Consider the following 27,084-nt stretch of genomic DNA (forward strand, 5'->3'; position numbering starts at 1 on the left):
ATATTCACTCAGCAGCACACTGAACAACATTGGTAAAGTTTCACAATAACCCCCAAATGGGTTAGAGGAAAGATTTTGTCTGTGATTCATGGGTTTGAAGTAAAACTGCCTCTCTCTCTTTTCCCTGGGTGGGGAGGTTTGCTGTCAATGACTTTTTTATGCAGCTTGAACACTAACTGTTGTGCTTTCTAACGTGGTCAGGCAGCTGAGAATATCTTCCTTGTGGGTATGCTGCAGCCCCTGTACCTCAGGAACCCAGAATGACTCCAGGGATATAAAGTTTAAACTAGAACCATCTTTAAAAGTTACATAACAAGATGGTTCCTGCAGACTCTGAGCATGCAGACCTGAATTTGTCTGCATATCAGAGACTCATTACCCTGGGAGGCCTTCTGGTGATTAAACATGACTAAGGCTACATTTTAGACATGGCTATTTTTAGTAAAAGTCATGGACAGGTCACAGGCAGTAAACAAAAATTCATGGCCCATGACCAGTCCATGACTTGACAGAACAAGGAGTAATGGTCTCAAGTTGCAGTTGGTGAGGTTTAGGTTGGATATTAGAAACAACTTTTTCACTAGGAGGGTGGTGAAGCGCTGGAATGGGTTACCTCGGAAGGTGGTGGAATCTCTTCTTTAGAGCTTTTTAAGGTCAGGCTTGAGAAAGCCCTGGCTGGGATGATTTATTTGGGGATTGGTCCTGCTTTGAGCAGGGTTGGACTAGATGACTTCCTGAAGTCCCTTCCAACCCTGATATTCTGTGATTCTATATTTCTATATATCCCTGACTAAATATTGGGGCGGGGGTGGCCCAGGGGTGCCACGGGTTCTGGGAGGTGGACGGCCCGGGGGGTGCCCTGGATGCTGGGGGGGCAGCCCCAGGGGATGCTGCGGGTGCTGTGGGGGTGGCTCCAGGGAGTGCAAAGGGTGCCTGGGGAGCGGTGGCATCCCTCAGTTCCTAGGCGGAGCCGCGACCACGCAGCTCTGCATGCTGCCTCCTCCCTGAGCACTGACTCTGCAGCTCCCATTGGCCGGGAACTGCGGCCAATGGGAGCTGCAAGGATGGTGCCTGCAGGCGGAGGCAGAGCGCAGAGCCCCCTGGCCACACCTTCCCTTAGGAGCTGAGGGATGTTGCTGCTTCTGAGGAGCCCCCCGCAGGGTAAGCACTGCCCAGAACCCTCAACCCTTCCCACACCCCAGCCCTGAGCCCTCCCACCCCCAAACTCCTGCTGCTGATGGCACTGGGGGGCGGTGGCCCAAGACGGCCCCTGCACCGGCTGGTGTGGCTGGCCCAGGGGCTGTCTGAGCTGCTCAGGAGGCCCCTGGGCCAGCCTTATCTGCCGCTGAAGAAGTCATGGATATCATGGAAAGTCACGGAATCCATGACCTCTGTGAAAAACTCGCAGCCTTACACATGACTAATTTGAAAGAGACTGTGCAACAATGTACTACATTGACTCTGATTTTCATAGAGCTCTTCTTCAGCTCTATGTAAGCTCAAAATCTTGTCTCTCTCATCAACAGTATTTAGTCCAATAAAAGATAGGCTTCAGAGTAGCAGCCGTGTCAGTCTGTAGCCGCAAAAAGAAAAGGAGTACTTGTAGCACCTTAGAGACTAACAAATTTATTTGAGCTCACAAAAGCTTATGCTCAAACAAATTTGTTAGTCTTTAAGGTGCCACAAGTACTCCTTTCTTTTTCCAATAAAAGATATTTCCTCACCCACCGTGGACATAAGACTAGGCATTTATCCCTTCAAGTTATTGTTCTTCCTCCACAAAAGTGGACACTTTGCCCAAATCTGCATGATTTTATTTACACTGTAAGAAAAAATTTCTTTGAATTAGTCACAACTCCCACCCAGTGTCAGTTACTCATGGTTGCTCCTATGATAAATATAGTCCTCATAAAAACTGCATATTCCATTGCAAAAAAAAAAGGTGCGAAAAAGCATAGAAATTAATGTGTGTAAATATTCCATTACCCTTATAATTCATACATTCAGTTAATGACAATTTTGAAATGTAAGAGTTCACCTGACATATTTCACAAACAAGCTAAACTCTGACCTTCCTGACACCTTTACAAACTATTTTAACACATACATATATATCATTAGTTATAAGTTTTATAGATACACATATATTAGCAGGGATGGATATGTTGAAATATTCATATACCTTTCCTTAACTAGTCATTTCCATGCTTTTTAGTGCATAGTTTTGTGTAATTGTCATAATGTTCTTGTTATGGAGTTTCTGTGAATATTATTCAATCGCAGGAGCAAGCTTACATTAATGACATATTTTTGTGTGGGAATAGGCAACATATTGGGCCACTCATTTACTTGGCCAACAGAATATAATTTAGAGGACAGGATGGCTGTAGATAAGTGAAGCAGTGTGATGGATGAGTTTTTGATGACCAGTGAAAGGCTAGGCCAGAAATTAGTAAACCATTTCCACTATGCAGGCCAAGATGATGTCAGTGTCACCCTCAGCCCAAGAGATTGAGTGGGATAAACTAGCTAGATTGGAATAGCATCTTCTGCAGTTACAGGCATGTAAACTGAAACAGTTAAGAGAAAAATGAAGTGGAAACGCATACATGAGTGAGACAGAAGTCAGTAAAACTGTTCATGTTCTCAGATTAATCTCTCCTTTCTACACTTCAGTATTTTAAAAACCTGGACTAGAATATAGAGACTTGTATCTTTTCCCGTCACGCTTATTAAGATCTCAGCTGACATTCTTAAGAAATAGTCACAGTCATGACCCCAGTTCACAGCTGCAACTGCTTAACCTTGACTAATATCTGAGCTGCACTTTGGATCTGTTCCTGGGACCTTTTTGATATACAACTTCTGTCATTCCTGGTGCTGTGCCCAGGAGACAGTGATATTTCAGGAAGTGCATTAATAGGGGGTCAAGTACATTTCTCATTTTTACTCACTTGTAAAATTGAATTGTCTTCCTGATAATTATCTCTAGCTTTACAAAGGCGTTAGTGTGTGTGTGTGTGTGTGTGTGTGTGTGTGTGTGTGTGTGTGTGTGAGAGAGAGAGAGAGAGATTTCAGAGTAGCAGCCGTGTTAGTCTGCAAAAAGAAAAGGAGTACTTGTGGCACCTTAGAGACTAACAAATTTATTTGATCATAAGCTTTTGTGAGCTACAGCTCACTTCATTGGATGCATTTGGTGGAAAATACAGTGGGGAGATTTATATACACACACAGAGAACATGAAACAATGGGTTTTATCATACACACTGTAAAGAGGATGATCACTTAAGATGAGCCATCACCAGCAGCGGGGGGGGGGGGGGGGAAGAGGAAAACCTTTCATGGTGACAAGCAAGGTAGGCTATTTCCAGCAGTTAACAAGAACATCTGAGGAACAGTGGGGGGTGGGGTGAGGGGGAGAAATAACATAGGGAAATAGTTTTACTTTGTGTAATGACTCATCCATTCCCAGTCTCTATTCAAGCCTAAGTTAATTGTATCCAGTTTGCAAATTAATTCCAATTCAGCAGTCTCTCGTTGGAGTCTGTTTTTGAAGTTTTTTTGTTGAAGGATAGCCACTCTCAGGTCTGTAATCAAGTGACCGGAGAGACTGAAGTGTTCTCCGACTGGTTTTTGAATGTTATAATTCTTGACGTCTGATTTGTGTCCATTTATTCTTTTACGTAGAGACTGTCCAGTTTGACCAATGTACATGGCAGAGGGGCATTGCTGGCACATGATGGCATATATCACATTGGTAGATGCGCAGGTGAACAAGCCTCTGATAGTGTGGCTGATGTGATTAGGCCCTATGATGGTATCCCCTGAATAGATATGTGGACAGAGTTGGCAACGGGCTTTGTTGCAAGGATAGGTTCCTGGGTTAGTGGTTCTGTTGTGTGGTGTGTGGTTGCTGGAGAGTATTTGCTTCAGGTTGGGAGGCTGTGTGTAAGCAAGGACTGGCCTGTCTCCCAAGATCTGTGAGGGTGATGGGTCATCCTTCAGGATAGGTTGTAGATCCTTGATGATGCATTGGAGAGGTTTTAGTTGGGGGCTGAAAGTGATGGCTAGTGGCGTTCTGTTCTTTTCGTTGTTGGGCCTGTCCTGTAGTAGGTGACTTCTGGGTACTCTTCTGGTTCTGTCAATCTGTTTCTTCACTTCAGCAGGTGGATATTGTAGTTGTGAGAATGCATGATAGAGATCTTGTAGGTGTTTGTCTCTGTCTGAGGGGTTGGAGCAAATGCGGTTATATCGTAGAGCTTGGCTGTAGACAATGGATCGTGTGGTGTGATCTGGATGAAAGCTAGAGGCATGTAGGTAGGAATAGCGATCAGTAGGCTTCCGATATAGGGTGGTGTTTATGTGACCATCGCGTATTAGCACCGTAGTGTCCAGGAAGTGGATCTCTTGTGTGGACTGGTCCAGGCTGAGGTTGATGGTGGGATGGAAATTGTTGAAATCATGGTGGAATTCCTCAAGAGCTTCTTTTCCATGGGTCCAGATGATGAAGATGTCATCAATGTAGCGCAAGTAGAGTAGGGGCATTAGGGGACGAGAGCTGAGGAAGTGTTGTTCTAAGTCAGCCATAAAAATGTTGGCATTCTGTGGGGCCATGCGGGTACCCATAGGAGTGCCACTGATTTGAAGGTATACATTGTCCCCAAATGTGAAACAGTTATGGATGAGGACAAAGTCACAAAGTTCAGCCACCAGGTTAGCCGTGACATTATCGCAGATACTGTTCCTGACGGCTTGTAGTCCATCTTTGTTTGGAATGTTGGTGTAGAGGGCTTCTACATCCATAGTGGCTAGGATGGTGTTTTTAGAAAGATCACCAATGGATTGTAGTTTCCTCGGGAAATCAGTAGTGTCTCGAAGATAGCTGGGAGTGCTGGTAACGTAGGGCCTGAGGAGGGAGTCTACATAGCCAGACAATCCTGCTGTCAGGGTGCCAATGCCTGAGATGATGGGGCGTCCAGGATTTCCAGGTTTATGGATCTTGGGTAGCAGATAGAATACCCCAGGTCGGGGTTCTAGGGGTGTGTCTGTGCGGATTTGTTCTTGTGCTTTTTCAGGGAGTTTCTTGAGCAAATGCTGTAGTTTCTTTTGATAACTCTCAGTGGGATCAGAAGGTAATGGCTTGTAGAAAGTGGTTTTGGAGAGCTGCCTAGTAGCGTCTTGTTCATATTCCGACCTATTCATGATGACGATAGCACCTCCTTCATCAGCCTTTTTGATTATGATGTCAGAGTTGTTTCTGAGGCTGTGGATGGCATTGTGTTCTACACGGCTGAGGTTATGGGGCAAGTGATGCTGCTTTTCCACAATTTCAGCCCATGCACGTCGGCGGAAGCACTCTATGTAAAAGTCCAGTCTGCTGTTTCGACCTTCAGGAGGAATCCACCCAGAATCCTTCTTTTTGTAGTGTTGATAGGAAGGTCTCTGTGGGTTAATATGTTGGTCAGAGGTGTGTTGGAAATATTCCTTGAGTCTGAGACGTCGAAAATAGGATTCTAGGTCACCACAGAACTGTATCATGTTCGGGGGGTGGAGGGGCAAAAGGAGAGGCCCTGAGATAGGACAGATTCTTCTGCTGGGTTAAGAGTATAGTTGGATAGATTAACAATATTGCTGGGTGGGTTACGGGAACCACTGTTGTGGCTCCTTGTGGCATGTAGTAATTTAGATAGTTTAGTGTCCTTTTTCTTTCGTAGAGAAGCAAAGTGTGTGTTGTAAATGGCTTGTCTAGTTTTTGTAAAGTCTAGCCACGAGGAAGTTTGTTTGGAAGGTTGGTTCTTTATGAGAATATCCAGTTTTGAGAGCTCATTCTTAATCTTTCCCTGTTTGCTGTAGAGGATGTTGATCAGGTGGTTCCACAGTTTCTTTGAGAGTGTGTGGCACAAGCTGTCAGCATAGTCTGTGTGGTATGTAGATTGCAATGGATTTTTGACCTTCAGTCCTTTTGGTATGATGTCCATCTGTTTGCATTTGGAGAGGAAGATGATGTCTGTCTGTATCTGTACGAGTTTTTTCATGAGGTTGATAGATTTCCAATCTAAACTGGATACAATTAACTTAGGCTTGAATAGAGATTGGGAATGGATGAGTCATTACACAAAGTAAAACTATTTCCCCATGTTATTTCTCCCCCCCACCCCGCACTGTTCCTCAGATGTTCTTGTTAACTGCTGGAAATAGCCTACCTTGCTTGTCACCATGAAAGGTTTTCCTCCTCCCCCCCCCCCCCCCCGCTGCTGGTGATGGCTCATCTTAAGTGATCACTCTCCTTACAGTGTGTATGATAAAACCCATTGATTCATGTTCTCTGTGTGTGTATATAAATCTCCCCACTGTATTTTCCACCAAATGCATCCGATGAAGTGAGCTGTAGCTCACGAAAGCTTATGCTCAAATAAATTTGTTAGTCTCTAAGGTGCCACAAGTACTCCTTTTCTTTGTGTGAGAGAGAGAGAGAATCCACCATTACATGCATGGACTTTGGCTAAGATTTTCAAGAGAGCCTGAAAAGATCAGATGCCCAGAAAATCAGAGCCTTTATTGGCACTCAGATACCTTGTTGATGAATAGAGGTGACCGGAGGACACTTCTGTTACACTGCAGTTTTCAAGGTTCTGAAATGTTGGTTTTATTCCTCACTGGAACAAGTCAAAAGCCTTTTGAATGTTTTCTCAAAAACATAATTGTGTTGAAACCTGAGCTTTTGATTGAGAGAGACAGAGAATGAGTATGTGTGAGAGAGTTTGGGACACATGCCTGATTCAGAGTGATATGGGAATGAAAAACCTCTACTCTGAATCATGCAGAGCAGGGCTTTGAACCTGAGTTTCTCACATCCCAGACCAGTGCCTAACCATCAAGAGAGTATCTCGCTCACTCGCTCTCCACTCCCTTCCCTCAGACCCCAAAACCTTCCTGATTAAATATTCATTGAAACCAATAAGTCTCTTCTTGGTAATACTTCTGCTTTGATGCTATATTTTCCAACTAGCTCAAGTAATGAGTGTGATGCGAAGAGAGATGAGCATTATTTTGTTCAGTATTTGTATTACAGCATTGTGATAGTAGGAGACTGGTCATAATTTATTAAATGTTGTTTCCAGTGTAACCCCCTGTTCTCAGTTGTGCATAATTTCCTGAAAATTTCATTTTTCAAGCTGAGATGGTTTACAGTTGGTCTCTGTCCATTTGTAAACATATGTGCAAAATCACTTCATCCATTTTTAAGTGACAGGAGAGAGGAACAAATTATTTTCCCATTATAGAAAAATATCTCGTCTTTTTTAAAAAAAAGATCTCTTCATTAAAATGGCAGGGATAGATGTGGATATTATCCTCTCTGAGGAGAAATGACTTGGAGTATTCTAGTGAAAACTGAAGTTGGTTAGACAGAGATGTAAGCCTTGGAAAATTACACTCTGAACATGCACAGAAGATTTTGCTCATGTTGTTAATGTCCTGATGCTGCAAAGACTTACACATATTCTTAATTTTATACGTTTTGGCTGTAATTCAGCACAGCACTTAAAGTGTATGCTTAAATCCCACTGACTTCAAGAGGTTGTTAGGGCTTATCTTCATTATGGGGGTAAATCGACGTAAGTTATGCTACTCCATCTATGTTAATAATGTAGCTGGAGTTGACGTAGCTTCGGTTGACTTACCCCGGTGCCTTCACTGCACTGTGTGAATGTGAGACACTCTCCGGTTGACTGCCCTTACTCGTCTCAGAGAACTGGAGTACAGGGGTCCACTGGAGAGCGCTCTGCCATTGATTTAGTGGGTCATCACTAGACCTGCTAAATCGATGCAGCAGCATCTATCTCTCTGTAGTGAAGACCAGGCTTGGTGCTATGCTGAATAGACATGGGCTGCTGAATTGGAGACTATCACAGTGTATAAAGTTTGCAGGATCAGCGTTGAAGCTTGTGAAGTGCACAACTTTTACTGGAATTTTTAATACCATTGTAGAAACAATGAGATAAGAATTGATGAAGTACATTGTTTTATACAAAATCTCCTTGCTCTTCCCAGGGTTAGGATTAAACATGTCTTTGGGTACTAACGGTGAAATTCTGGCTGCATTGAAGTCAATGGGAAAACTCTCATTGATTTCAGTGAGGCCAAGATTTGACCTTGGAAGAGTTAAGTTTTTTTGCAATGATTTTAATGTCCTTTTCCCCCAGCCCATAAATCACACTCGAACATTATTTCCACTAGTGTTAGTGGCACTTGAGACAGACAAGACATTGTGTTAAGACTGCTTGATTTATCTTTGCAGGGGAAAATGAATACCATATTTGCACAAGGTTCACGTGCTGGTCACTGCCAACATGTTCTTATAAACAAAATGAAAGCAGCTTTATCTCCTTCATGAGTGTGTCCATAACAAATGTCAGCAACCAGCAGATTCTGATCTGGAATGTAAATGAATGCCTGACAAACAAATTGTAGGATTAAAAAAAATGGAGCTGGCATGTAAAGAATGGAAGCAACTTTGAGAAAATATCTAACTCCGTTACAGAAAACAAAATAGATGTAAAGATGGGAAGAGGGTTCCTAGCAATGATGAAGGGAATGGAAGAGAACCCAGGGCAAACTGCGGTTTCATTAACACTTCCAGTGTTCTGGGACACTCTTTTTGCTAAAGGGGATGTTAAAAGTTCACTCAAAGGCTGTTTATCTCACTGAAAAGTTAAGGTTATATATTATGAAATGAGGAATAAATGCAAAATAAAATTCATATATACAGTCTTGGTTGAATCAGATCACTGGGCAATGCTGTTTGACCTAGTTTATTGTTCTCCTCATCAGTCAGCATGGTCTCTGTCTCTACATTCCCTTTGGCCCCATTTTCCCTCCACCACACAAAGTAATTTCCATTGACTTCACAGCACAGATGGGAGAAAATGGGGGGTCCTTCTTTCTCTTTCCACAATCACATCTTTTTTTATCAATCCTCTTTTGTGCTTGGTTCACTGTTTGCTCTGCCAGTCCCCATCGGTGGGAGGTAATGATACCTATTGAGTGGTTAGAACAAGGGACCCAGCGTCAGGGACTGAGACTTTCAAAGCCACACAGGGGATTTAGCCACACCTCTTCCACTGACTGTGTGGGACTAAATCCCTTGCACTGCTTTAAAAACCTCAATCAAGACTTCTGGATTCTACTCCTGATTCTGTTGATTTGCTGTATTACCTTGGCTAAGGGTTTGTCTACACGAAAATCACAGCAAGCTGGGGTGTGAATCTGGCCTGCTGTTGGTCTAACTGTTCATGTGCTCCCTGCTGATGTACATTAACAGTTTGTGAGAGAGCTTTGCTCTAGTCCTCATTGAACTGGGAGTAGCTCAAAGCGCATTAGCGAACTGTTAACATGCACCTGCAGAGTGCACACAGACAGTTAAACCTCAGGCAGCAAGCATGGGAGAGATTCACACCCCAGTTTGCCGTGGTCTAATTGTTTGTATAGACAGGCCCTAAGTCATGTGTGCTTTCTCATCCTCGTTTTACCTACTTGTAAAATGGAGAAAACGATACTTTCCTCCTCATCTTGGGGAAGGGTTGCTTAATTGATATTTCTAAATAATTTGTAGATTTTTAAGGAAAAGACCTAAATCAGCAGAATGCTTGTGCACATTCTTAATTATAAGCACATTCTGAAGGCCCATTGACTTCTGCTTCATTTAAATGTTTTGGGGAGGGCAGACATTAATCTTTCTCTGTTCTGGGCCTTTCCACCCTGGCCTCACTTCTTGATAGTGTCCTCCTCCCTACTTTTTTCCTGCTAATCAGCTGTAGTAACAAAAAAACTCTCAAGGCCATTGTTGTTTGCTCTCTCCATCTCTTTACTCCTCTGCAGACCCACCCCTTTGTTCTGACCGTCACCCATTACAATTTCATGGGCTGGCTGTGGGGAATGAACTCACAATTGAGTTCCTTCTCTGTGTCATCCTTAAAGTTCAATTCTGCCCTGAAAAGCAGCTGTAAAAATGGCATTGCAAGGTGCCAGGTTTATTGCCTCCCAGGGACCTCTAAGTCCACTTCCACATTTACAAGTAAAAATATGGGTTTTTTCCTCCTGAAACTCAATAGGAGCTGGAAATTAAGATGTATTTTTTCTGGCATATATGTTGTCATTACAAAATATTAAGGAGCTGGAAATTAGTCTGCAGTTGTATTACATTTTGAGCCCTCTCCCATAGCTGCTGCACTAGCTCAGCTGTGGTGGCCTGGGTTCCTGCCATGGTCTGCTGATTCTGATGTTTGCTTTTCTTTAGATCACAGTTACAGATGAAGAAGTTAGTAATCCTTCATTTCTCGATCTGGTTAGAACTCCCCATATGAGAAAATACACGTTGATTCTAATGTATGCCTGGTAAGTCCCAATTTTACTGGGTTTTGAGGGTTCTATTTTTTCGGTATTGTGATTCTCTCAAACTTGAAATTTAAGTCAGCTGCTTACCTTTATTTGTGTTTGTCTCAATGGTTTTTGTTTAGGTTTACAAGTGCCCTGATTTACCAAGGGCTTGTTATGCGCCTAGGAATTATAGGAGGAAACCTGTACTTAGACTTTTTCATCTCCGGAGCTGTGGAATTACCTGCCGCTCTCTTGATTTTATTGACAATCGATCGAATTGGCCGACGCCTTCCATTTGTCATAAGCAACATAGCGGCGGGAGTGGCATGCTTAATTACTGCATTCTTACCAGAAGGTAACTCTTTCTTTAGCTTTCCAAGATCAGTGATTTATCTCACAGACTCATAGACTTTAAGGTCAGAGAGACCATCATGATCATCAGGTCTGACCTCCTGAAACCACAGAACATCACCCACCCACTCCTATACTAGACCCCTAGTCTCTGGCTGAGTTACTGAAGTCCTGAAATCATGATTTAAAGTCTTCAGGTTACAGAGCATCCGCTATTTACTCTATGAAGTTCCTAGAGTAAAGAGGTTGAAGCCACACAAAGGTTTTGAATTGGTGGACCAAGGTAAAAAGCGTGTTGTGATACAGTTAGCAAAAGATAATGCCAACTACAGAACAAAAATATGAAGAAAGGGGAAATACACTCATTCCCTGGCCGGGAAGATATTTATCATATAGATATGGAGCTACGAAATTGGTAGTTGGGGAAACTTCCCATCTCCAAATAAATCAGTGTCTGAGAAAAGAAACAAACCTATTTAAATGATATATTTCCTGCTGGTCAGTCTTAGCAGCTCTTGAGTCAGATTCTTGGCTCTAGTATCAGTAACAGGCAATTCCATTAGCCTGGGCTTGCTAGAGTGCAGTGTGCTCTGTCCATTCCTCGTTTCATCCATCCTGTCCCTGGCATGGGGAAGAGGCCAGGAACAGGTGGTACAGAGCCAGCTATCCTGGCTTGACACCCCCCCCCAGGGTTTCCCCTACACAAAGGGAATCACCGGCTGGTAATTCAAAGGGGACAGACCAGAGGTAGAGGATCTGGCTTCCCCTTTTAGTAATTCTTGTCCTGCTTCAAAGAGTACCAGGGTGACTGTGGGGTGAGACTCGACACCCCTGACAAGGGATTCTTTTCTATAAACTGATGTCTCTCCACTATGTGGTTACAGAAAACTGTGTATCCCAAGGAAAGCATTCATAGGTGTTGCAGACTAAAGGCAGACAGAGAACAGAGAGCCTTACCCTGACTGTGAAGTCCCCGCTCTTTGCTTCAGAGTAGTTTAGGTTGGAGCTACATGGGATGTTGAATGACCATTAGAAAGGATCACCCCTCCCTATGGATGTCATCAGCAGAATGAAGTCAGGGTTGTGAATACTAATTCGCCTTAGCAGTGTCAGCTCCAGAAATTATACCAAAAGGCAACAGTTAGCAGGCAGATATCCCAAGAGAAGAGCTGTAAAATGGAGCTTATGAAAACGGGTGGGTTTGGAAGCATAATAAAAGATCCTTCACAGAAACACATTCCTCAGTGGATCCAGTTTTACCACAATTAGCCTCATTTTTAAAGTTTATTAAAAATTTACTTTAGGACAACACCACGTGTTTCAGCAGCTCAGTTATTTCAATAAATCCAGCCTCAATGGCAAGGGACTGAGCATCAGGAGATCTGAGTTTTGTTCCTGGATCTGTCACTGGCTTGCTTTATGACCTTGGGCAAGTCACATCACCTGGTTTGTAAAGCAGTTTGAAATGATACTTACCCTCCTCTGCAGAGCACTTTGGATGGAAAGTATGGTGTCAGTGATGGGCATTATTATGCATCAGGTATTTTTATTATTGCCTAAAAGTGAGTAGTTTGTAATGTGTCATGGTAATCTATAGGACAGTCATGCAACCAGACATTCCAGTGCCATAGTTCCAGTCATTACAATCCTTCTGTTAAAGGAACTGAACATTTATTCAGTTTAATAGGAAAAAATATTTTCTTTAAATTTGTCCTATGAAAGCAGCTGTCCCCGTTATCATTCTCCCATTTAACAGCTTCAACTCTGTTCATGAATTTGATCCAGGATGAAATTTTGCCCCTTTCTGCCCTCAAATGTTACTTTTGTGTGTGTCTGATTTCTCTGAATTTGCTGCCAGGAGAAAGTCACCATTTTCACACACATAGGCACGCACACAAACAGATTTTGGGGATTCAATAGGTTTTTCCACCAGCAAAAAAATTTGTTGTTGCAAAAAATTCAAGACAAAAAGAAAATAGATGCATTTCTCTTTTTCATGAAATAATAATACTAAAGTCTTTAATACCATTAAATAGGGATGAAATCTACAGAGACCTCTGAACATTTGATAGGGTTCTCTAGAAATTACTCTAAAATCTTGTCAAATTTCATAGACAATGATATCCCTTCTAGAGTTTTTTGAGCCATCCTATAGAATTCCATAGCAGGCATTTAATTTTCTATTATAAAATCTATAGGATGGTGAAAAAAACTATAGAAAATTTTTTTCATTTTTTTATTAAATTCTGGAGGACTTTTCTATGAGGCCAAGAGACATTTTTGTCCAGATTTATTTGGGAGTCAGTCTGACTCAGCTCTAATTATAATTTGATTTAGAAAAATGTTGCAGGGGGGAAACGTCACACCTGGATAATGACCAGCAGCCTGCATGAAGCACAGGATTGCACAATCTGGATATGATCATGGGAGCTTGGCAACAACATTTACCACCCATTTTCCCACACCTGGCATTATGCAACATGTCTTCGTTGAGTCAGTGGGTTGGAATTGATTTCTGAGTCTTCAAACTGGCCTGGGTGACACAACAAAGCACGAGTAGCCAAAACTTGAACACCCATAGATGCCAGCACACAGTGATATCTGGCAGCAATGCCCTTTTGCTTCTCCTCTTCCTTAAACTTGATCCAGGGTCCCTCTGATGTAACTCTTCCTGATCGGGCTTGGAGGGTAGTTTTGAGAAAGATATAGGTGCAGACTGGACAGACCCAATGTCCATCTAGTCCATTAGCCTGTCTCTGACTGTGACCAACACCAGATGCCTTAGGGGAAAATGTCAAAACTCCATGGTAGGCAGAATGGGGTCATCTGCCCCACTTCCGGTCTCATCCAGCTCCCTGTTAGAAATGGCTTAAACCCAATATCCCTTCCAAATCTGTTGTTAGCATTAACGATGATTAACAATCATAACTCTGGATAGTTTTATTAGCCATGGAAATGTTCAGTCTCTTTGTGAATGTCGGCTTCAGTGACGTCCTGTTGCAATGTCTTCCTCAGTCTAATTATGCGTTGTGTAAAAAAGTATTTCCCTTGATCAGTTTTCAGTTACAGCCAGAACAGCCAGAAATTCACTAAATCGTAGGTTCTCGTGTTCTGAGCACACCCACCAGAGTGGGCCCTGCAGGCAAGGTAGGCAGGGGAACACCTTGCTTGAGTATCCTGTTGGGGCTGTAGCATGAAAGAAGGCTCCATTGCCTGTGAGGCAGCATCAGGATTTAGGGAGCTTTGTGCATGCCCACCCAGCAGAAATTTAGGCCCCTCCAGGTGTAGGCATAGGCTGAGCAGTGGCTTTGTGAAAGTCAGTGGTGCCTAAATGTTGGATTAGGTGCCTAAATCCCTTTGTGAATCTAGCCCTGATGTTTGCTTCTGCTCACTTACACCAATATAAGTCAGTGGTAATGCCATTGAACTCACTGTGGAACCCATGTAAGGAAGAGTGGAATGAGCCCCATGATTTCCAGCTGACAAGTAAAACACATTTCATCAATCTTTCTTTTTGAATTTACCTTGTTAACAGATATCCTGTGGTTGAAAACCACAGTAGCCACCCTGGGAAGACTGGGAATCACCATGGCTTTTGAAATTGTGTATCTTGTGAACAGTGAATTGTATCCTACAACATTAAGGTAACTGCCGTTCTTTCATGCACAGCTGAAATCCACATTAAACTTAAGGAAGTTGCCTTCAGTAGCATTAAACACATTTGAATAGTAAATGGCTTTACAGTGTAACTGTGCCAGTGTTCAGGCTTAATTTGGCAGTACCTCTATGAAAGACATTCTTCTTATGCATTTTAAATGCAAAACTCAACTCCACCTTAAATAGGGAGGTGTGACTGGTGTCTCCATAATTTAAGACATTCTATTTAATTTGAAAATGCAGCGTTATAGTGTCCCATGGGAGACAAATTACAGAGGAGGCAACATAATCAAAGACCTGTAAAGGAAAGACATTACTCAGAAGAATGTATTTTCTATCCAACAAGCCAAAACCTGTATAGCAATGCAGCTAACCCTGTCTAAATTGATACCTCTTAAAGAAATAAACAAGCTAATTGTTTTAGGATTTACCTCTAGAGTGCCCCCTTTTGAGAGACCGGGCAGGGGTACCTCCCTTTTTTCTGAGTACCTTCCTTCAGCTACAGGGGTTGTTACAGAGTCAGTGTCTTTCTAGCTACAAAACAGGGATTCATTCAGCACTCCCCCAACAGGAAGGCAAACAAAAACGGCAAAATATAACAGTCCTGCAACCCCAAAACAGTCCAGGTCCACCTGGTGTGCTTTGCAAGGCAAATAGGTCAGTATTCTTTGAGTTAGGGCTGGATTTCTCTAACCCCTTTGCAGTCCAAAGGGCCCAGGCTGAGCGTTCTGGGCTGAGAGAAAGGAAAATAATTCACCCCATAAGAAAATAGACCTGTTACCCTAACCTATTATCTATGCATCAAACCAATTATATATAAAACATTCCTACTGTCCAGACACTTGATTTACTGAATAACTAGATAACCTGGTAATTGTTACCCTTAGTCTTCCATTCCTCCTTCAGTTTTTTTTGTTGGTTTCCGACTCTCACTTGTGTCATGTTGAAATTAGATTGGAAGATATTTGGTATATTGCAACAATCTGGATAACTTTTAAAGATAAAATAAGAAAGTGAATGGCTGTGGAAACACAGATGCAATATATCTGGATTTTAGTAAAGCATTTGATACAGTGTTTCACAAACTCTTTCAACATTCAATTTAACTTTGGTTGGGTCTGAGCATTTTAAGGATGGGAAAACAGGCACCGAGAACTTAAATGAAGTTGCCCCAGGTTATCCAGGAAGATGGTGACAAAGCTGATTATAGAATCCCAATAAATCAAGAGTATGTCTACATTGCAAATGGAGATGTGACTGTAGCATGTGTAGATACGTCTGAGCTAGCTTTAACGTAGTTAGCAGAAGAAGCAATAGCAATGAAGCAGTGGCAGCTTAAGCTTCAGCAGGGGCTGCAGAAGCCCACCAGGGACCCTGGGTACTTACATGGGCAGCTACCCACACTAAAGTCCATGCTGTAGCTAAAGCAAAAGGATCGTGCCAATAGTACTTTATTTTTGAGATTGGTTAGTTTAAAGGTCTGAATGCAGGAAGGCTTTGTGTGCAGTGATTTAGGATTAGTGTTCCACAGAGGTACAGCTTCTGAAATCCCCTTAGGGAAGATCACTGGGTAATTCACAGTCTGATGTGCCAGTGGCAGAATCTGGCTCTTAAAGTTGCTGGAATTCTTTTAAAATTTCCCGTCAGTTTCTGCTATGTTCAATATATTATTTTTCAGTAACCCTCGGTTTTCTCATGTGTTCACTGATTAGACTCGTTGCACTGCTTTGCTTATGTAAGTGTGTGTTGTATGCCCTGATTATGAGATAATTTTGGGCCTAACACATGCATCTCCTAGGTTACATTGTCTTAACCCCTCTAAAATGAATACCTTTCTTTTGCAGAAACTTTGGTGTTTCCCTGTGTTCGAGTTTGTGTGACCTAGGGGGTATCATAGCCCCATTTCTTCTCTTCCGATTAGCAGCCATCTGGATGGAGCTACCTCTAATCATCTTTAGTAAGAAATCATTTAAAATGCAACCTTGGATAGAGTATTTCTTTTTCAAAGAGACTGTTCAGTGCATAAGAAACATACTTTACTTACAGTACTGCAGGCTGGGAATTTGCTGCTTTAATCAGCAACATAACAAACACAGTGGGGAAAACAGCCACTAAATAAAAAGGAAATAAGGGAAGGGTGGACGCATGGCTCCCATCCACAATACTGTGAATAATCCAGTTAATCCCTTGATGACCACTTTATTACAACTTGTTTTTAATTTGCTTACTAACACATCTTCTTTTCTTGGGAAGAGTTTTATTGCATGACCTATCTTTCCCCAAATACATCATCTCCATCCTCATTGGCCGGCACAGATGACCTAAGTGCAAAGGAGAGTTGTGTTGCATCCTTTCAATGATGGTGGTTACATCAGCTTGCACATCTATGGAGCTCCAGGAGGCATTCTAACTGAGTCCCACTGGATTTGTATCCCTCCAAAGGTCTAAGCCCCCTCTAAGGAAGACCCCTCAAAAGCCATTAAAATGTGTTTACAGATCAAAACAGAGCGCTTGCAGCAATGGGTTTCTAACATTTTCGGGATAGTTTTCATATGTGACTACCTTTCATCAGACCAAATAAACAAAGGACCACATTCTCTGCTGTTGGAAGTTAGTATAGCTCCATCAAAGTCAACAGAGCAGATCTGGCCAAAAAGGTGTTTTCCATGTTATCTCCCACTTAAGGTCCTGCTTTGCGGGAACATAGGAATTGCCATACTGGTTCAGAACAGTGATCCATGTAGTTCAGTATCCTGTTACCAACAGGGGTCAGTAGCAGATGCTTCAAAGTTAGGTGCAAGAAACCCTGCAGCTGGATAATCTGGTCACATGGAATTTTCCTGCTGACTTCCAGGTTGATTTACTCCCTAGTGCATGAGGATTTATAATCCTTCCAAAAAATCGTGTTTAATTTGTTCTAACTGTAGATATTCTTGTTATTCATATAAATATCTAATCTTTTTTTCCCCGATGAGCTCATGGTCTCAGTGGTGTCTTGTGACAATGAGTTCCACAGCCTAATTGTGTGAGCAAAGTATTTCCTTTTGTTAGGAAATCCTGAGTCTGAAGACTAAATCATGTTTTTCTGAACAGAAACATGATGAGGAAAGAACAGGAGGGACAGAACATAGAAAAAGAAAGAGAGGTGGATAAAGAGGATTTGAAATACAAAGTAAAAAAGAGAGAAGAAAAGAAATTTATTTTTCAAATTAATATTGAAAGCATATTAATGCCTAATTATGGCTCAAGCCATAGCAGTATCTAGATGTTCTAGTTTACACCTTTGTATTCAGAATTTCTGCTGCACTCTGAAGACCTGATCCTCAACAACATTGTGTAACTGGGTGTAAAATTATTATCTGTATTTTCATCAGGCCTAGGAGCCCCAGTCATTGACCAGGACCCCACTGTGCTAGGTGTTGTACAAACACAGGACAAAAAAAGTCCCTGCCCCCAAAAACTTTACAATCAGCATGGTAACATTTCACACTTACTTTCCAAAAATGTAAATGACCAAATGAGAAGCAAGGCAGGGGAGAAACGGGTCTTCAGCTTTTACTTAGCATTTTGGGAGCAACTTCAGGTCTTTCTACCCTTTTCTTATTTTGTACCACAAACCTGTCCTGAGAATGTGAAAAATGGCAAACCAGTTTTGGTTCTTGTTTTTTTTTTTTTTTTCTTCAATGCCTGTCATAGGTATACTTGCAGTTATCTGTGGGATCTTAGTGCTGTTTTTACCTGAGACAAAGGGAATTTCCTTACCAGAGACAGTGGAGGATGTGGAACAGCTTTCCAGGTACTCTCTTTCCTTCAATATCACGTTGATGAGATTTTTTGAGCAAGGGGCAGGGAATTGTACATTTGTACTGAAAATAAATTGGACGGTGCTATTGCTTAGAAATATATCTCTTTTTTTTCCCTCCCTCTGTTACTTCAGTCTCCAAAGTAAAAGTGGCAGGAAAAAGAAGCATCAAGATACCTCCTATATATGATCTTTCACTAAAAGCACTGAGCGAAACGTCCCTGTTCTCACACCAGGAATTTGATTTCCACCTGATAACTGCTTTAAAGTCCTCTGGAGAGGTTGGACTGAGCTGTGTCACAAAAGACACCCCCAAGTACTTCTTTTAGGAATGAAGATGTTTTAAATAAACATTGTATTTGTATATAGCTACAGAACTAAATACATATTTTCAGAATCCATTGTTTCCAGGAGGGGAGTGTTGTGTGGTTCTTGTTAGAGAATACCCACTTAAATCAGCTGCTTTGCCTGTCCCAGTAAATTCTTACTTATTTGTATATGTCCGGGTCATTTGTTCATCCTTGATATTACAATAATTTAAGGAAATTGTGGTTTAAAATTGTGATGGTTTGTGTGGGGGGAAGCAGATAAAGCAAGCGATAAAGACTCTGAAAAATCAGAAAAGCAAACAAGGAATTGCTTAGGGAAAAAGGGAACTGATGACACTGAGGATGGAGAGAGTGTGAGCCTCATTTCTAATGTGTAGATGTCAAGAGGATATTCTTAATGTTTGGGATGGATTGATATTGCAGAGTTGGTGAAGGGACTATAGTATAGAGTTTCTCAATTTAGCAGGCACCACATTGTGGTTGAACAATTAATGCTCCAGACTGACCATCTCAAAAGCGTGGCATGGAGGAGCAATTATTTGTAAGATAAGGTTTCAAGAAACCATAGGAGAAATAACCGATATACAAGGTGCTTCCTTCATTACTGGAACTCGGTGAGCTATATACAGTACATCAACACTTCGTAACTCTTCCCAGTCCATTCCACCCAACTGTCATGTCTGCTTAAGGAAAACAGGAACCATGATAGCAATAAAATGCATTCATGCTTGGAACAGGCAACAGAAGGAGAGACCATGAGACGCAGAAGACCAGCAGAACTACTTTTCAATAAGAATTTCCCCTGACACGTAGTTAAATGACAATAAGACAGTTGGCAAAACTCCTTACAAACTAAAAGGAATGGAACCAAATGTGCATCTCTGTTAAAATATCTGGTTAGATGGTTTGTAATGCCAAATTAGAACACATCGTATTTTGATGCTGTCCTTGAGAGACAATTGTTCTCATGCCTTCAATTCTCAATCACATATCAAGCAACAACAAAGTGCAACTGCAGGCAGTTGACCAATACAACACAAACTTCCCTCTGCCACTGAAAATGTCAAGCAATTCTGCTTATAACCAATATAATTAAAATTACCATGGCTTCTTCTGTAAACCACAGACAACACTGCAGAGCTGAGGGAGCTCTTATATCAAGGTACTTTAAGAATTGAGAAAAACATTAAATAAACAAGAAAGGTTAAAATAAGTCCACTATCCATTTAGGAGAATGTCTGTTTGATCAGGTAATCCTGACATCTCTTAGTAGCATAAGAACTTATTTTTCAGGCCTTTCTGATTGTACTTTGCTCAGAGTGGCATTCTGTATTGTCCAGAATAAAATGTAGACAATGTATATCAGTATGTAAAATAACTGAATGCCTGCACACTCCCTGTTAGGAATTTAAGGTCTTTTTAAGCTTACAATTTTATGCGTGTGGATCAGAGAGATAAGGTGGATGAGGCAATATCTTTTATTGGACCAACTTCTGTTGGTGAGAGAGACAAACTTTTGAGCTACACAGAGCTCTACTTCAGGTCTGGGAAATTAACTTAAAGTGTTGCTGCTAAATACATCAGGCATGTATCTGTTAATGTCTTCTAACTCTTTAATATGATACTATTTTAATAGTAACCTGGGTTATATTTTCAGGTTAAGTATGTATCTTATACAGGAAAAATGAAACTTGTGCTAATGTTCACTAATAAACAGATGGAGAAATAAAATCTCAATGCCTGTGAGAGTTCCTCCATATTAGTTGTAGTACATTATACAGTCATCTGTTATAATACCCATAAATGCCAAAATCCCTTTGGTCACCTTAATTAGGTTCCATTCCCTTTGTTTTACACTGTCTTTTTGCTTATTTTTTTAATATTTTGGTAGAAGGGGAGGAATGAGATGGTGGAGGTGCACTGAGGTCTAAAGTGAGGAATTCCTCTCCCCTCTTCCGCAGTGGGAAATAGGGCTTATATGTGTATGGACCAATATTTTGCTGCTTATGAAAATAATTCTTTTAATTGCAAAGTCACATCTGCTTTTAAGTATAAATTTCAATGAGTTAATCATTTCTGAGCCTTATAGGAGAGTCCTACACATTTCTCTAGCAGGGATATAGTTCTCTATTAAAGTCTATAGGTGAATGTTAAAAATTCTATCAAGAGGAGATCACGCTCTGTTAAATTCAACAGGTTTTTAGAGTAATTTCTGTAGACACCTATTAGATTCATCCCGATTAATCTTTACAGGACTTTTTGATGAGGAGGGAAAAAAAGGGAACATTTTATCTGTCTTCCAGGCCCTACTTCCAATGTTTGCTCCGACACTTTCTCAACATTTTTGACCAGCAGAAGGAACAAGTGAAGACATGGTATACCCAACCATATGCCCTCCAGTCTGAGCACTGGTTAAGGAATGATCCAAGAAACACATTAGGGCCTGCTTCAGAGAGGTGCTGGGTGCCCTCAATACTCATTGCAGTCAGCGAGAGGCAAGGGGCTTAAATACCCTCAGGACTGGACAGTTAGCATGTGATTTCATTTATCACAGAGTTTCTTACGTATCATCTTCTAGTGCCTTTATATCAAGTGTGATCTGTTTAAAAGTCAAAGGGTGAATTTTCCAACTGTCAATACAGCATCCGTAACCTGGAATGCAAGGAATGTATTCTGACTGCCTCTTACACTATCACTAGGAATAAAGGTTTTGTCATCAGAATTTAGCAGACAAAGCTGCAAAATAGGAGGCACAATAGAAATCAGGTCATTCATTGATGCTTGTATTTACTCTGTGAGGGGTTAGCAGGAGCAAACATTTGGCTTTGTGAAAGTAAGCAGACACGATTAAAAAAACCCACAGGAAGACGATTTTCTGGATCAAAAGTCCTGAAGTGAGGGGTCTCCTGTAAAACTCATAGATGAAGAGTGTGATGATGGCAGTTTTGTGTAATGGCTAAAAGACAGGGGTGGCTATTTCAATCAAGCCCAGCGTGATCATCATGCAGCCCATTGTGGAAATTATTTCCAGGGATATGGCTGGAAGCTGGATTTACTGACAGTAGTAGCCAGACAGTATGATGGTCTTCATATGGGCGGCACTTCAGACCTTGTCACAAAAACAATCACATTTCTTATGTGTTCTGGGAGGCAGAGATGTCTGTGGAATGAACTATGGAAGAATCAAAGTCCAAATTCATATCACAAATTAAATGTAAAAATGCTACTGTGGGAGCAGAAAGTCTTTCTGAAAAGTTTGAGATTTGGCAGTTTATTATGCTGTGGAACAAAGAACAGGTGACTGGCCTCTGAAAATGTATAACAATCTCTCTGGCTGGTTGGCACTCACTAGTATTTGTTTCTCTTTTTCCTTCCCTCTGTTGGAGTTCATGAGGAAAACTGTTGTTGTAGCACCATGTGGTATTAGCTGTGGCTTAATGTGTGATGCTTTATAGACAGAACTCTCATTAGCATTAATCACAAAAGGGTGTAAATCCTTCTCTCTCAGGAAGAGAAAATATACAATGTGACAAAGTTCCTGCTCTACCTTGGTGGGTCTTGCACTTATTGGCGGATTTGCTCGCCTTGGAGCTTCACGGCAGCCCTCAGCTGGGCCATTTTTCTGAATTCACAGTCCAGGTCGACTCCTCCTGTGTCTGACCAGGAGTTGGGAGGATTTGGGGGGAACCCGGGCCTGCCCTCTACTCTGGGTTCCAGCCCAGGGCCCTGTGGAATGCAGCTGTCTAGAGTGCCTCCTGGAACAGCTGTGCGACAGCTACAACTCCCTGGGCTACTTCCCCATGGCCTCCTCCCAACACCTTCTTTATCCTCAGCAAAGGACCTTTCTCCTGATGTCTGACAATGCTTGTACTCCTCAGTCCTCCACAGTCCGTGTTCTCACTCTCAGCTCCTAGTGCCTCTTGCTCCCAGCTCCTCACACGCACACCACAAACTGAAGTGAGCTCCTTTTTAAAACCCAGGTGCCCTGATTAGCCTGCCTTAATTGATTCTAGCAGCTTCTTGATTGGCTGCAGGTATTCTAATCAGCCTGTCTTAATTGTCTCCAGAAGGTTCCTGATTGTTCTGGAACCTTCCCTGTTACCTTACCCAGGGAAAAGGGATCTACTTAGCCTAGGGCTAATATATCTGCCTTCTATTACTCTCCTATAGCCATCTGGCCCCACCCTGTCACATATCCCCCCCCTCTGCTAAACATTATGGGGTTGGGACGTCAGGCAGTGTACTCGTGACAAGCCAGCTGCATTGCCATGGTGGCTTCCAGCCCGGTGTTGTATGGTGAATTGGAAAGGTTATAGGGACAGGAGCCATCTGGTCACCCTTGCATTCTTCTCTTTATTTTGCTGCATCCACTGGAGGAGTGCATGGTAGGTCACAAGGGTAAACTGTCATCCCAGAAGGTAGTAACGTAGTGTTTCCATGGCCCATTTCACAGCTAGGCACTCTTTTTCAACCACAGCATACTTCTCTCTCGGGAGGAGTTTTCTGCTGAGGTAGAGGACTGGGTGTTCATCTCCGACAATCTGCGATAGGACAGCTCCCAATCCTACTTCAGAATAATCTGTTTGTAAAATGAATTCTTTGTTGAAGTCTGGGGCTATAAGCACGGGGTTACTGCAGAGGGCTGTCTGTAGATCCATGAATGCTTTCTCTGCGGCATCTGTCCACTTCACCATGTCTGGACCCCGGGCTTTTATCAGGTCTGTCAGGGGTAGCAAAATGGGGACTAAATCGTCAGTAGTACCCCAATACCCAGGAATGCCCAAACTTGCTTTTTCCGATTCAGCTGGGGCCAGTTTTGGATAGCCTCTAGTTTGTTTAGTTGGGGCTTGACCATGCCCCTTCCTACAATGTAGCCAAGGTATTTAGCCTCGGCTAGCCCTATAGCACACTTGGCTGGATTGGCTGTGAGGCCAGCCTGTCTTAGCATGTCCAGAACCGCTGCCACCTTTCCTAAGTGGGTTTCCCAGTCGGGGGTGTGAAGGTCTGTCTGTAGTCCTCTCATGTGCCAGTCGATGACCAGAACCTCCAGTATCTCCTCCGGACTCCGGGACTCAGTTCGTAACCACTTTCGTACGAGATGGATGAGGTCATATAATTGGGACCGCGAGGTTTTGTTTTCCTGGTACCTCCACTTATGATATTGCTGGGCCCACGCTGCGGTTGTTACCCCAGATCTGGCCAGGATCTCTGCTTTCAGCTGGGGGGTAGTCTGCCACAGCCTCTTCAGGCAAATCATAGTAGGTCTTCTGGGCCTCCCCACACAGGAATGGAGCAAGGATGCCAGACCACTGTTCTTGGGGCCAAGCTTCCCACTGGGCTGTCCTCTCAAAGGCCAGGAGGTATGCCTCTACATCATCCTCCCGCGTCATTTTCTGCAGCCAATTGCTGGCCTGCATGATCTGTGTCCCATCATGGCCGCGGTTCAGCTCTGTAAGGGCCTTTACCTGGTTTACCAGTTCCTGCAACATAGCCCAGTCTTGAGCATCCTGATCCATCAGCAGGCAATTAGTCCCTTGCTGCAGCCACACTGCCTCCTGTTGGGCGGCTGCCTGGACACAAATAGCCTCCTGCTGGGCAGCCGTGGCTTGTATCAATGCCCGCACTACCTCCTCAATTGTGGTAAAAAAAAAAAAAATAGACCCTCTTCCTTTTTTTTTTTTCTTCTGAACACCCTCCTTCTTCTGCTGCGCTGTGGACACCAGATCCCACTGCTAACACCAGTTGTGACAAAGTTCCTGCTCTACCTTGGTGGGTCTTGTGCTTATTGGCGGATTTACTTGCCTTGGAGCTTCACGGTAGCCATCAGCTTGGCTATTTTTCTGAATTCACAGTCCAGGTCGACTCCTCCTGTGTCTGACCAGGACTTGGGAGGACCTGCCCTCTACTCTGGGGTCCAGCCCAGGGCCCTGTGGAATGCAGCTGTCTAGAGTGCCTCCTGGAACAGCTGTGCGACAGCTACAACTCCCTGGGCTACTTCTCCATGGCCTCCTCCCAACACCTTCTTTATCCTCACCATAGGACCGTCTTCCCGGTGTCTGATAATGCTTGTACAGCTCAGTCCTCCAACAATCCGTGTTCTCACTCTCAGCTCCTAGTGCCTCGTGCTCCCAGTTCCTCTCACGCACACCACAAACTGAAGTGAGCTCCTTTTTAAAATCCAGGTGCCCTGATTAGCCTGCCTTAATTGATTCTAGCAGCTTCTTGATTGGCTGCAGGTGTTCTAATCAGCCTGTCTTAATTGTCTCCAGAAGGTTCCTGATTGTTCTGGAACCTTTCCTGTTACCTTACCCAGGGAAAAGGGACCTACTTAGCCTGGGGCTAATATATCTGCCTTCTATTACTTTCCTATAGCCATCTGGCCCGACCCTATCACAACAACTAAAGCGTGTATAGTGAGGCAAGACTGGTACTGAGGCTCTTACGCCATTTTATTATGTGCCATTATGGGCCGTCATTCACTGCTGTAAAGACTTGCCTCACTGGCTGCTTCTGTCTTCACCACGGACTAGTTGGAGGGGAGGGTCTATTTGCTAGTCAGCATTCCTACTTTTGTGCTGATACAGACGTGTCCGTAACAATAAAAACTGCATTTACAAAAAATGAGTTTCTCCTCTCTTCCACCAGATCTATAGAACACCACAGGAAAATGCTGCATAAAATGGCATGCACCCAGGGCATATGAAATACAAGGGGGGTCTCCTCTATCTTCCCTACCACCTGGCTGCTATGAGGGTAGCTAGTCTCCTCTTTCTCTTGACCCTCCCCTAGGAGGGATGAATTTTCCCCATTTTCCGGCTCACAGATAGTGTACGGTGAGGATATTTCTCCTTCTCCTTGTTCCACCCTTCTGGCTTTTGGTGAGAGTGAACGAGAATTCCAGTGGTTTTTTTCTTTCTTCCCCTCCGTGTGTAGAGTGTGGAGGAGAGCAAAGCCCACCTAGCACCAGGGAGTTGGCTGAGAACTCCCCCTGCTTTCTCACATGTATAGGGCAGAGGGTCGGGAGCATCAGGCAGTGAATGTATCATACTCAAACTCTATTAGAGGCACTTGCTGTTGCCCTGAAGAACCACGTGCAGTCCAAGATCCATAGATAGAGGACCACTACTTTACACCACTCAGTTGGGTGCAATTAGTGTCCTGTTAGAGACCAGGAAAAGTAAACTTGAACTGCGGTAACTAGTGATGATAGGGTAGTTCTATTAATAACCCGAGAGCACAAAAAACAAATAGTTTGCAAAGTGTTTACTTCCCCTTCTATTTTATTGCTCTGGTACTGTATCAAGGATTAAAGTATTTGGATCCAGTTATGGAAAAGAGAGAATAGGATATTTTTCAACAAGTACCTCACAAACGTGTTCATTGTAGAATATACAACACACCAAAGGAGGCTAACAGTCAGTTTGGTTTCTTGGCAATGACTGTTAATTTACAGTAACTTACAATAGATGACAATATTTATTTCAGATTCTTGTAAATAATTTTGATTTCAACACTGTATTTGGAATTCCACATCTCTGCTTTGTGCGTTGCCTTCCAGGAGGGGTCAGTGAATCCCCAGGACTCAGCTGGTACTTATTACCCTCTCAATCCAACTAACAAACCTAGAAACTCGGGCATAAACACCAGGCTTCATGGGCTCAGCACAGCCCAGACCCCAAGAGGTGACGCCATGAACGAAGAATTTTTCTTGCTCAATACATATTAGGGGTCCTCCACTATCACCCTACAAAGAAGAAGAAAGAGGGTTGCTACCTTATTGAAAGCACAATAAGCAAACAGTAATATGCAGGTCGGAGGCACAGAAGTGGAAATATCTTCACAGGCCAAATATGTGGTCATAAGAAAACTCCTCAGCTGGGGCCAGGGAGGAGCTATGCTTTCCCTGCCTGCGTGTTGGTTGATTTTTTTTGCAGTGGTGCCAATTAAGGGAACTGGTGTGTGTGCGTGAATGTCCCCTCTCTGGCCCCAAGGTTTTTGGTCAAAGTTCCATATGCCGTGAAGACCATTACCTTGACACTTTTAAGCATCAGTCTTATAGTAAATCATGGCTGTTGCATCGCTCCAGTTGAGTTGGTGCAATGCCACTGAAATTTGGCCCAGCCACCCCTCCTTCTGGTGCATAGGTAGTCTGTTCCTGTACAGTGGAGCGCAGAGGAGTCCACTGAGAACTTGACTCCTGGCAGCACCAGCTCATGTAAGAGAGGGGAGACTAGTGGTACAAGTAGAATTCATTTCTTACTGGTACGCTGCACCCGCTAAAGTGTGTGTGTGGGGGGGGGGCATGTGACCTCCCCACATGACCTCCCATGTGACTCCTCAAATGACCCTATACTGCCCCTAGCCCAGGCCCCATGCTCTCCCCCTCCCCTCCCCATGATCCATCCCACATTACCTGAGGTGGGGGGGCTCTGTCCTCCTCCTGCTGTGCTGGAGACATCTCAACCTCGGGGCTCTCCGGAACCGCAGCAGTGAAAGAAGCAGAATGGGGGGCTGCCCAGCGGCCCCACGCCAGCAGCTCCTCTGGCACAGCTGTACCACCCTGAGCCC

General features: G+C 43.1%; 2 protein-coding genes across 3 annotated transcripts in view; one reads left to right on the forward strand and one right to left on the reverse strand.

Annotated features, from left to right (window-relative positions):
- Positions 1-18,684, forward strand: part of SLC22A3 (solute carrier family 22 member 3) — a 46,945-nt gene extending 28,261 nt beyond the window's left edge. Inside the window, exons 6-11 of one of the 2 annotated variants that reach the window (XM_038395839.2) lie at positions 10,298-10,395; positions 10,518-10,732; positions 14,264-14,372; positions 16,230-16,342; positions 18,082-18,181; positions 18,323-18,684. In XM_038395839.2, coding sequence (XP_038251767.1) covers positions 10,298-10,395; positions 10,518-10,732; positions 14,264-14,372; positions 16,230-16,342; positions 18,082-18,181; positions 18,323-18,377 — 690 coding nt within the window. In that variant the 3' untranslated portion in view covers positions 18,378-18,684. The other variant, XM_038395838.2, reaches the window with a different exon arrangement.
- Positions 18,685-25,781: 7,097 nt separating this feature from the next.
- The window catches only part of LOC119853184 (plasminogen-like), a 61,228-nt gene continuing 59,925 nt past the window's right edge, over positions 25,782-27,084 (reverse strand). The window contains exon 19 of the mRNA XM_038395897.1: positions 25,782-26,260. Within this exon, the coding sequence (XP_038251825.1) occupies positions 26,099-26,260 (162 nt within the window). The 3' untranslated portion in view covers positions 25,782-26,098. The remainder of the gene's footprint in view (positions 26,261-27,084) is intronic.

This window comes from Dermochelys coriacea, chromosome 3, assembly GCF_009764565.3.
Source record: "Dermochelys coriacea isolate rDerCor1 chromosome 3, rDerCor1.pri.v4, whole genome shotgun sequence".
Taxonomy (NCBI): Eukaryota; Metazoa; Chordata; order Testudines; family Dermochelyidae; genus Dermochelys; species Dermochelys coriacea.